This window comes from Gobius niger, assembly GCF_951799975.1.
Source record: "Gobius niger genome assembly, chromosome: 13".
In the NCBI taxonomy this organism is placed as follows: Eukaryota; Metazoa; Chordata; class Actinopteri; order Gobiiformes; family Gobiidae; genus Gobius; species Gobius niger.
Window position 1 is genome coordinate 32,101,871 of NC_136864.1, and position 12,321 is coordinate 32,114,191.

Here is a 12,321-nt window from a genome sequence, read left to right on the forward strand (position 1 = left end):
GATTCACATCAGCTTAATAAAAATGGTTCATGATTTACGCTTATGACCTTTTTGTGTTATAATGTTCCCTTGAGAAAAGCACTTTTGAGCAATCCTGCATATTCAGCCTGTCTCTACTGATTGTGAAGATTATTTGCAATAAAATGAAGGCCCCTGGTGGCCTTGGGGCCCAAAGCAGAACCCAAGTTCACAGTTTTGGCATTTAACCAAACATGATTTGCTGTGGGATCAGCGAGTTCCCTATGATGGTCCGATAAAGTGTAAGATTCTTGTTCCCCTTATCCACAGATATCCAGGAGTTCTACGAAGTGACCTTATTAGACAGCCAGCGTTGGACAGACCCTGGGAAAGAGGCGGGGCCTGTGTCTCCGGTCACCCTTTGGGACAGCCCCAGCGTCGCCTCGGACACCCTGGCCTTGAGCACCAGCCTACAGGTACTACCAACCATGGGTGGCATCGGACTGCACGACTGCTTTTACACTGCAGTTCCTAATGTTGTGAGGGCTAATCTTGCCGGCCCAACTTACCCTTCAGTATTAACACTTTTTATTTCTGTAGCAGATGGTAAATTCATTAATTTATCGTGGCAAGTTGAGGATTTATCGTGGCAGGTTGAGGATTTATCGTGGCAGGTTGATGATTTATCGTGGCAGGTTGATTTATCGTGGCAGGTTGATGATTTATTGTGGCATGTTGATTTATCGTGGCAGGTTGATTTATCATGGCAGGTTGATTTATCGTGGCAAGTTGATGATTTATCATGGCAAGTTGATTTATCATGGCAAGTTGATTTATCGTGGCAGGTTGATGATTTATTGTGGCAAGTTGATTTATCGTGGCAGGTTGATTTATCATGGCAGGTTGAGGATTTATCATGGCAAGTTGATTTATCGTGGCAGGTTGATTTATCATGGCAAGTTGATTTATCGTGGCATGTTGATTTATCGTGGCAGGTTGATGATTTATCGTGGCAAGTTGATTTATCATGGCAGGTTGATTTATCGTGGCAAGTTGAGGATTTATCGTGGCAAGTTGATTTATCGTGGCAGGTTGATGATTTATCGTGGCAAGTTGAGGATTTATCATGGCAAGTTGATTTATTGTGGCAGGTTGATGATTTATCGTGGCAAGTTGATTTATCATGGCATGTTGATTTATCGTGGCAGGTTGATGATTTATCGTGGCCTGTTGATTTATCGTGGCATGTTGATTTATCATGGCAAGTTGAGGATTTATCGTGGCAGGTTGAGGATTTATCGTGGCATGTTGATTTATCGTGGCATGTTGATTTATCGTGGCAGGTTGATGATTTATCGTGGCATGTTGATTTATCGTGGCAGGTTGATGATTTATCGTGGCAGGTTGAGGATTTATCATGGCAAGTTGATTTATTGTGGCAGGTTGATGATTTATCGTGGCAAGTTGATTTATCATGGCATGTTGATTTATCGTGGCAGGTTGATTTATCGTGGCATGTTGATTTATCGTGGCATGTTGATTTATCATGGCAAGTTGAGGATTTATCGTGGCAGGTTGAGGATTTATCGTGGCATGTTGATTTATCGTGGCATGTTGATTTATCGTGGCAGGTTGATGATTTATCGTGGCAGGTTGATGATTTATCGTGGCATGTTGATTTATCGTGGCATGTTGATTTATCGTGGCAGGTTGATGATTTATCGTGGCAGGTTGATGATTTATCGTGGCATGTTGATTTATCGTGGCAGGTTGATGATTTATCGTGGCATGTTGATTTATCGTGGCAGGTTGATTTATCATGGCAAGTTGAGGATTTATCGTGGCAGGTTGAGGATTTATCGTGGCAGGTTGAGGATTTATCGTGGCAGGTTGAGGATTTATCATGGCAAGTTGAGGATTTATCGTGGCAAGTTGATTTATAGTGGCAGGTTGATTTATCGTGGCAGGTTGATTTATGGTGGCAAGTTGAGGATTTATCGTGGCAAGTTGATTTATCGTGGCAGGTTGAGGATTTATCGTGGCAGGTTGAGGATTTATCGTGGCAGGTTGATTTATCGTGGCAGGTTGAGGATTTATCGTGGCAGGTTGATGATTTATCGTTGTTCCAATACTACCTTTTCATCAATCGCAGTAAACAGCTGGGCTAGTACACGGGTCCTTATTAAGAAAACGTATGGTATCAGATCAGTGAATTTGGATTAAATACTCGCCGACATCTGTAAAATGCGGTAATGGCCTATAATCCGACACAGGCATCAGTATTGGAACGACCTTACAGGCTTATGCTCCGTGTAGACCTTTTGTTTTTGCGAGCCCGTCGTGTTGGCCCCAGTTGCACCCTTTTCTTCCGACCTCCTGGCTTCACCACTTTCAGGCACATTATTATAGGTCTGACCACGTCCAGTCTCGCCCTGCATAGATTTATTATTTATTCCTTCATTGTAGTCTTTCAATTACAGGAAATGTCAGACTAGAACTTAACCATTAGCCTGCAACACAATTCCATTACTACACTAAGTTTTTTTCCCTCCCTGATCTGAACTGGGAAGGTGTGCACTTGTCTTTCTTCATCTCCGTGCAGTCACTCATTGAGCTAAATATAGGGAGCATTAAAATAGATCAGAGCTGCCTCCTTCTTCTGCTGCTGCTGCTCCTTCAGACTCGATCCCAGTCTGAGGCTGACCAGGCTGTGTGCAGGGCCACTGCGAGGGGCGGGGCTACTGTGAGGGGTGAGGCCGACACATTGGTTCAGGGCTTGATTGTAGACTGTAGAATCAGTTCCAGTTATTTTATACAGTTCACAGAAGCAAAAGCAAAGTGGTCTGTGTCAGATGTTAGCATGAGATCCACGAAGCCGGGACAGTTTAGATTATGGCTCAGGTCACTGCACAAGTTCAACACTAATGTACACGTTTGTCTAGTGCGTGACAGTTCCAGTCAAGGCTAGGGTTTTCTGTTTTTGTTTTTAAAATGATCCAATCAGAATGAGCCCCACACGGGTGGTTGTCAGAGTCTAAGGCTCAGACCAGTTTGGAAATCCACAATCCCAGCGTCTGTTCACAATCGAGTCCTGCTCGTCCTGCCCTCCAGTAAAGCTCAGGGGCTCTGGAGATTCGAAGCTTTCAAATGAAGAATAGTATTTTCACTTATTGTGAAACTAGTGCTTGTGTTCTCACACATTGACATTAAGGCTATTTTATGTAGATGACCGGTGATGACAGGTTTGAATCCTTTTGGAATTTTGACTTGGTGGTTAGTGGTGCAACGGATCATCATTGATCTGTAATCCGTTTGGATCAATATCTTCGGGGCGGCACTCACGTGATCCGCGGATTAATTAACGGGAAAAAAAAGTTGTGCGCAGGTTCAGTCCACACACAGCGTGGTCATGGCGAGCGGAGGAACGGAGGAGCTTGAACACGTCAAGTAAATGGGAACATTTTGGCTTCTCTGTCAAATTGAATGATGAAGGAAAGAGGTTGGAGAGAGAGCGCAGGGGTCCCGTGTTGTCTGGGCACAAAACAAAACCCTGAGAACAGCTGATAATGAGAGAGGCTTATTAAGCATCCTCATCAGCTCAGCGTCTCCCCTGTCAGCGCCACCGACCCTGTTCATCCCCGCTCTGAGAGTGCTCCATGTCGGGCCATCTATGCGGATGGAGGCTCTCACGAGGCAGTGACAGGTGTGGGCCAGTCTGTGTTTTACATCAAAGCGCTAAAGTCTGCGGGAAAGACGGCGAGTAGACTGTTGGAAATGTGCGTTTTACGTTTTACACTCAGACACTGGAGCTGTCACTGAAGGATTGACAGAGATTGTAAAGTGGGTAAGCCCCGCCCACAGCGCTGACGGAGCCGCTCCCCTTTGTTCAAAACATTTTCTAAAAACAAGTCCTTCTCCACGAAGCAGCGTGCATGGGGGTGTGCATGTGGGGGGTGCAGGCGCTCGACACATCAGCTGATTTGATCAGAGTGTGTGGGGTTGAGGAGGCCTCATTTAGCAACAACCTGTGAATACAGGTACAATCCTTTAGGCATATTCTTGTTATTGAAATAACATTGACTACACAGTTTAGGTTTATAAGCTATTTAATTGTGTCTGATACATTTAATATTATTGATAGTAGAGTTTTTTTTATTAATGGTCATTGGTCCGTGTTTAAAAGAAGGAGATAATATGCCTTTTGCTGATCCGAGGAACGATGAGGAACTGTGACTTTTTTGATCCGTTGCACCTCTACCATCTGCTGTGAGTAATAGTCGTCATTCTATTTCTGTTTGACATATGTAATATATCAGGCTGTTATTTGGGTATTTTACAATTTCGGCTATTGGCCGATTAAAAGGTCCATCTCCAGAACCAAACTCCCAGAGGAGCTGAGAAACATCATGCTGGATATCGGTCACAAGTTTGTACACCTATTTTATATGTTTTATGTTGCAGATTTTTTGTGTATCATTTCGAAACCATAAGAGAGATGGAGACTTACCGTTTTTTGGCTTTGTTTAAATTGCTGAAGGGCAGTGGTTCTAAGCTGATACCGATAAAAATGCTGCGCTATGTGGAATTGTGACTTCAGACTATCCAGAATCCAGCAGTAGTTCTGTTGATTCAAGGTTAAGCTGAAAGCTAAAAGTGGACCCCAGAGCTGTCGACTGTCGGCTGCTCTACATCAGGGAACTGGACCTCTTGATGAATTTCTCCGGATGAGGGAAAACCACGTTGCCTCTTCTAAAGCTCATGGTCTTAAGCTGTTCTTTGCTGTTGGCTTGACTGTGTGTTTTCCCCTTGTCCCTGAACGCGCCGCGGTCCCAGAACTGCTCGCTCCTCCACGAGATCCTGCACACGCTGGTGAGTACTGCGCATGGACCGTCATCATGTGGCGGCGGTGAGGAGGGGGCTTGTGCTCAATGGATCAATGGCACCCTGACCTGCTGCTCTGACACTGGCCGTCTCCTGAGTGGGCTTTTCATAAAGGACTTTAAATATAACTTCATAATAACGCAATTAAATGGTCTAGGACTTTGTGTAACTCCCTGGAGTCAGTGGCAGTGTTTGCCGTCTGCAAAATCAAAAATCAATCGTGTACTTATTTTGTAAGTGAAGCCAGTGCTCATGGATTGATGAGGTCTTCTGTTAGGAACAGCACGGGATGGAGCAGTTTCCAGATCCATTCCCTGAACTCAACCTAAGGCCGCCTCTATGGTTGGTTCTGGAGCGCTTCGTAAAAGAGGAGCTGTGTGTTCCAAAGCTTTGATTGATTGAGGGAGATGAGACAACCAGCCATAAACCAGAAATTGACATAGATTTGTCCAATTTAACCAGGGCTGGATGGAACAGCTAAACATTTGATCATAATCTGTTTTTTTCTCATATTGATCAATCTCAATTTTCCGATTAGATTATATTATTTCGTAAGAATGAATCTATGTAGAGGATTCATGGACTTAGACATATCTTTTATTACAAAAAAGGGCCATACCGCCTTTCCTCTGCCTGATCCCATCAGATCTCAGAACCTAAGCAGGAAGGGCCTGGTCAGTACTTGGATGGGAGACCGTTTGGGAACACGAGGAAGCCTGGGTGAATGCAGTGTGCTAGTGAGTGGTTGGTGCTTCCATCAGTCTTCCCCAGGGCAGCTGTTCTTCTGAGATGGGAAGTTAATGTTGAGCAAAGCTAGCTTGACACTAGTTAAATCCATCACAGCGCAGTCAGTTGTTAAAGTTTAGTGCAGTGGAGCAGAGTGAAGCGCTCTTGCTCCCATTGAAAGACGCCTCTTCAGAGATGGTCTACAGTGCCGCATGTCAGGGTGCCGCTCCATTCACTTCTGTCCATTTGGTTTTGTCCGAGCTGGTCATGGTACACAGGAACTCGTGGGAAGAGTTCTGTTCCGCAACGCGCACAGCGGCCGCTCATCTGCCACGTGTGCGTTTTGGAACGGAGCTTGCATCATTCGCTGCAGTGAATTCATGTTTATGGTCAATACATCTGTGCTGTAACCCCTGAATTACTGCGAAGTACAGTGCCATACTTCACTGATCGAAACAGAAGTCTTCCACTAGTGCCCACATGGCTCCACTTGGCTCTATCTGACGTTTGAACATCTCCACTTGGTGCTAACATCTCAGACCTGGTACTTTCATGGTACTGTCTGGCACCAACTGACTTGTGTAGTTGGTTGTTAGCATAAGCCATCGAAATATTGGAACCAACCATGGTCAGGGTAGAGCTTTGTCGGGCCATGGCACTTGTGGAAAAGGGCTTTTGTTCAGCTCTTCGTTGGGAGGGAGCAGTCAATGAGCGTCCCGCCATGTATGCTCCCACATTTACCGTCTACGAAGAGCATCCGAGCAAATCAAACAAAATGGTTTCAATAAGCGGTCGTGTGGACTTGACCTCTCGCCTAAGATTCATCTTCACCAGTCCAGATGGCTGCTTCTTTGAAACCTTTTGTTGTGACATGTGACTTTTAATCAGGAACGGGTGTTTGTGCTGGTGGGGGTGGTGGAGGAGATGGTTCTGTGACGAAGGGGTTTCTTGTTTTAGAGTTGGCATTCGTTGACAATGATGTGGCAAGATTTAAATTTTTCAATCTTTCAGAAATCCATGTCAAAAGGCTAAAAAATGCTGAGAAATGAGCCTTGAATCCACGAGTGGCAGCACTGCCGACAACAACAAACATTCGTATTGCTACTTTATCACAACACAAAGACTTGCCGTACTTATGAACACAAAAAGATAAATATTGAACTTTACCATCATAAAGCTTTGTTCAGCTACATGTTGTTACGAGGTATGCTTGATTGCATCAGCAACAAATTCTCAGCGGAATGTCCAGCTTTTTACTAAACCGTGGTGGAAATGGTCCTGGTGGAGATGGGTTTGAAGATGTTCTGCAGTTCGGGGATGGAGATGGTTGTGTGGGGTTGAGGTGGACATGGCAGTGGTGGTTGTGGACAGTGGGGTGCGAAAGTTTAGGCACCCTGGATCAACATTTCGAATCCTGTGAATAATGACGCTGAAGGGGAAGATGAAACGATCTACAAGAAAAGAAATCTGGTTTTATTTCCATCAGTTACATTTTCAAAATGACATCAATGTAGAACAGGCCAGAGTGTTTTGGAGATCGTTTCATCTGACCCATGCTTCCTTATTTACATCACAGGAAATTTTGATCTGGGGTGCCTAAACCTTCGCACCCATCTGTACTTTTTAATGACGTTTCTCATGTTTTATGTTCAGTTTAAGTTTTTTTTGTCTTTTTTCTTTAATTCATAGTACTCGCCCCAAACCTGTGGATATGCGAGTAAAACTAAATCAAAATGTCAAATGAATGGTGTCAAGGAAAGTGGCAGACTATCAAAACTATGTGCATCCTTGTGTCCACTGTTATAGAGCGCAGAAACATGAAGAAAGAAGAGGGGACAGAGAATCCTCCTTCACATATTTATCTTGACCTGGATGTAGAAATGAACCTGCGTATAAAACGGTCTAGAAGTGTTCACATTTGAGGGAAGACCTCAATATGAAGTGGGGAACAGACATTTATTTAGTCTTCTGGACGTTTGACTTCCTTCATAATTCATCATCTTAGTATTTCAGCGATTGTTACCGTTCTGATGCCATGTTCTATCCTGCTGTTGCTTTGAGAGTCCAGCAGATGGAGCTGCCTGCACATCTTCAGAGCTGCAGCATCTTTTCAGCATTTTTACAGCTGCTCTGATTATTCTGATGCTGGACTTCAAGATGAACTTGAATCTCTCACTGGAAAACTCAGCTTGGACGTTTGCAGACCAAATCAAATTAAATACCTTAACTGCTTAATCTTCAGCCAAAGATAAATGTGCTACTGTTTCAATAACCTTCTGCAATGTCCAAAGATCCAGTGTTTCTAAGCCTGTAATGATGGCAAATTTTGAAGTTCGATATGCTGAGGCAAGAATAATTGCGATAAAGAATATTATTGACTTCAAAGATACTTTCAACTCTGAAGCATATCCCAAAAGTGTGTAATTATATTCCAAAATACCACATCAGCAACAATAAACATGAAATATAGTGTAACTCCAGAAGAAAAATGCTAATAAACGTACAGACGATAAATATTAAGCTCAAAACAGTATTGTTAATCTGTTATTTATTGAACGATAGGTCGTTATCGTGATTATTGTGACAGTCCTAAGTGTTGCATTGATATTGGACCAAGATCTTGAATGGATGATGAAAGATCCCCGGTCTACTGAGCGCCATCAGTCCTGGCGTCATCTGGGAATAAGCCTGTGCCGTCAGTGAAGAAGAAATGCATCGATGAATAACCTGGTCGTTCAGGGGCTCATTCTTTGGGCTCATGGGGTGGCCAAAAATGGACCCGACCAACTGCAGCACGATCAGAACCGTTGGTTACATCCAGGTAAAGGACACCGTTTTGTCTTGGTTGAGCAGTGTATTTTGACTGCAAAATGATTTTGAGACGATGTTTTACATTTCTGACATTTCATTTGATGTGTTTTAGATCTAAAATGAAATCTTTGAGGGAAATTAAGCCAAATATCAGAATACAGAAGCCAAACTGACATCATTAAGCCAGATTCTAAATTATTATTTTAAAAGCTAATTACATTTTACAGAGGAGGGTCCCAAGTTGTTGGTTGAGTGATTTTGGGGGTCACGGCCTGAAAAGTTTGCGAACCCCTGGCTTGACACTAGTTCTGCAAAATAAGTGCTTTATTTATCATTGTGCAAACGTACAACAGAATAATGTTCAAGTGTTAGTCCTGAGCCGCACCTGGAGGAAACCAAAGCACCCCCCACAGTGCAGCCTCCTGGGTTTGACCCTGTTGCAGAGCGTGGCGTCCTGCACTGTTCAGCTCCACATCCTCCTCCTTCTTCCTCCTGCGCAGCTCCCTCCGCTCCACAACAGTCTTCCACCATCTTCCGAAGAGCTTAGCAGTTAATCTGTTTCATTCTCAAAAGGCTGGAAAACGGTCCAGTGCGGTGATTGTTTTTTTCTGAAGTTTGTCAGCGCCTCCTCACGCCATCTGTATTTTTGAACTGACAGTAATCTGTCATCCCAAGACTGTTCACTTCATCAGCTGCTCTTGTGGATGACAAAGCTCCCGGCCCTCCTACTCCCTTCTCCCCCCTCCTCCCTGCCGTGTCCTCCCGGGGGGCCAGCCAGCGCACCCACCCACCCACGCGCCCCCGCTCCCACGCACGCGTCACCACAGCCTCTCAGTTAACCAGACCGGGAAAAAAACAAACCGGAAGAGCTTTCAAGGCGAGGCGGAGCTCATTTTTTTGGGGGGGGAGGGAGGCAGGGGCGAAGTCTATAAATACACGCAGAGGAGTAAGAAGGAGGTTTCCGCGAGCAGAAGACGGTGCACGACTGACCAGCGGGCTGCTTCCCGAGGGGGGCGGTCGGAGCGAGGACTTGTGGCGGGCCGCGAGCTGACGTCCTGGATGGAGCGGCTTCGGGAATGAGGGCGGATGTTGAGAGGCGGCAGAGGAGGAGGCAGAGATGGGGGGGCGGCCGGGGGGAAGAGGCGCTCGTCCAAAAGCAACCCCCCCAAAAGGAGCCCCCACCGGGAGTCGGAGGCGCAGCAGCAGCCCCAGTCCGGCGCGCGGCCGCTCACATGCATGTGCCCACTGCTCTGTCACTGCAAACTGGCCTGCACCAACAGCACCATCTCGCTCATGTTCGGATGTAAGGTGGGTGTCCCGGGGCACGCGGCGCGGGGGCGAACTTTGTCCCTTCTGGACGGTGTAGGAGGCACCGTGGGTAAGGTCAGGGTTAGAAACTGACCCCACTCGTCGCATCGCTTCCCCAGCCGTCCTGTAGACCACGTCTGTGTGGGCAGCAGAGGGTGGCGTGTTCATGGCTCTCTTGACCCTTGGTTCTTTGGTCTTTGGTTTGACCATCTCCAAACAGTACATGTCCAGGCTTTGCACAGGGCTTTGTGGTGGACCCGTGTTCTTTTATTGAATATAATCACATTTAATCAAGAGGCACAGCTTCATAGAGCTTCTCCCACACATTCAAAGCACACATGAGGCTCTTTACAACTGACATTGGAAGTATATTTATATATCTGGTATGAATTCCAAACATCTGATCCTGAACCCATACCTGTGTTGGCTCTCTACATTTTCAAAATACCACCGTCACCAACTAAATTCGATTTTGCAAAGCGACTGGCCCTGTATTCCAGAATTAAAGTTTGTTTTCAGTCATGATTTTTCCGTTTCCGTTCCATTTTACCTTGTTTTGGTTCAAAGTCATGTTTTGACGTAATATTTCTGATCCGTAGGGCACATTTTATGGAACATACTGTTGTGAAATGGTTTAGCAGAATATGGCAAACATATTTATTTCTAAATTCAAGACCTTTCTCAAATGTTGCCGTTTTGTTTTGTTTTTCCTCTTCTTGCTTTGCCCTCATCCAGAACTGTTAACATGGGAGAGAGGACTGGAATAAGCTACTCAGAGGACATGTTTGTAGAGCTCTAAACTACAGTGTGGGCAGCGTTTAAAGAAGGAGAGGACACATTACATAAGTAATGGCTGCCTTTGAGATTTGCTGATGGCTTTCAGACGGGAGAGAACTGGGGCCGTCTTTAGAGGGGCTGTTTCTGCTCCTGCTCTGGGGGTGGTTTCCAGTCGGACTCTTTGGTGGCGTGCACGCTGTATTTCTTGCTCAATTCCTCACTTCCGAAATGTGTGCGAGGTCACTGCAGGGGCGAGCTGTGCAAACACGAGAGAGAGTCAGAGGTTGGAATAAACATCAGTCTATCAGTGTAAATGAGCCAGAACTGTAGAAATATCTGCAGTACAGGACAATCACGGTCTAAAAGCATCGCAAAGTACAATTATACAACCTGTACTGTATGGCCAAACCATCGCTGTAGTACAGCCTTAACCTTGGTTTGATTTGAATAAAAAGGATCATCGCAACACACTGGCTAATGCCAATGCGGCTTGTGCTAACGTCCACAGCAGCTTATGAATACTGTCAATGAGGACGCTATGCTTATTATTGTAAGGAGAGAATGACCTTTGCAGTGCAAACATGTCGCCTTTAGAGTCAGACTCTGGGAGAATCAGCTGTGCTACATCCTTTTGTTTACGCTTATTAAGTAGCTATGTGTGGCTCAGCCCTACAAAGTAATAAAGTAATACAATAGAACTGGGACGGCCTTCAGATGCCAGTATCTGCATATATGTACTGTATTATTAGTTAAAATACGTAAATAAGCATGTTTTCAGCCTGGACTTAAACATAGTCAGGGTTGAGGCCTGTCTCGCGTCCTCAGAGGCTCCAGACTTTCACTGCATGAAGCTGAAACACAGCCTCACCGTGTTTAGTCGTGACTCTGGGAGACCCCTCCCTGAGGTTCTCAAGGTGGTTCATATGGCTTAACATGTTAGCTATGTACTTTGCCCGACCATGAAGAGACTTGTACGCTAGCAGTGTTTTCACTGTTAGAACATTTCCAAGGGGATTAACAGCAATGTTATTGGAATGAATGGGAATAAACAGTGAATGAATCCCCTTGTGTTAAATGAGCCTTTAAATCTAGGGCTGTCACGATGACTATATCCACTTATCGTTCAATGACAGATAAACAGTAACATTTTGGGCTCAGTATTTATCGTAAAATACATTTATTTTACTTTTTCAGCCAAAGTAAGTTGTGTCTCATTGTATTTCGTGTTCCATTGTGGGATATTTTAGGAAGTACTTTTCGAACACAGATAGTTTCTTGCCTCAATATGTCAAACTTCAGATTTTGTTGCTCGTGACAGGCTTACTCTGATTAAAACAAAGATAAGTGCTTTCACTTGGACTGGTTTTACCCCCGCACATCTCCAGTCCTCCCCCAGACCTGCCCATGGGAGAGCCCGTGACGGTCATGGAGCCCCGGTCAGTGGCGTGGCCTGAGCGTCCGTTGATTCATGCGTCCTCCGCGTCCTCTGAGCGTGTGCTGGATCTCCTCACGCTCCCCTTCTATTTATAGCAGCAGGAGGCAGCTTCAGACGGAGCGAAGCATCCTCCCACACCGCCGCTCTCCAGTCCCAGGAGCTCAGCGCCGAGCTGTCAGAGGCTTACGCCTTTTATTCCGATCTGCTCACCGTGGAAAATTCTGGATTTTAACGCTATGCCAACTGTATCGAGGCAAAGCGGATGGTCCGGCTCTGATAGAAAAGGTGTTTGTTGTTGTGAATAAATCAACTTCAGAGCTGTAAAATCTGATTTGATGGACATGTTTACTTCGGGGACATCAATGACTCTTTATTTAATGAACTATTCATCCTCTAGCTTTATACAATCATTTTCCATCATTTCC

The 12,321-nt window shown here is 45.1% G+C and overlaps 1 protein-coding gene across 18 annotated transcripts in view; it reads left to right on the forward strand.

Moving 5' to 3' along the window:
• Nucleotides 1-12,321, forward strand: part of dlg1b (discs large MAGUK scaffold protein 1b) — a 74,641-nt gene that overhangs the window by 21,720 nt on the left and 40,600 nt on the right. For 16 of the 18 annotated variants that reach the window (XM_079570105.1, XM_079570106.1, XM_079570108.1 and 13 more), the window contains exon 3: nt 289-434. In XM_079570105.1, coding sequence (XP_079426231.1) covers nt 289-434 — 146 coding nt within the window. Of the gene's footprint in view, nt 1-288; nt 435-9,044; nt 9,685-12,321 lie in introns of those variants that run through there. The other 2 variants (XM_079570104.1, XM_079570100.1) reach the window with 2 other exon arrangements.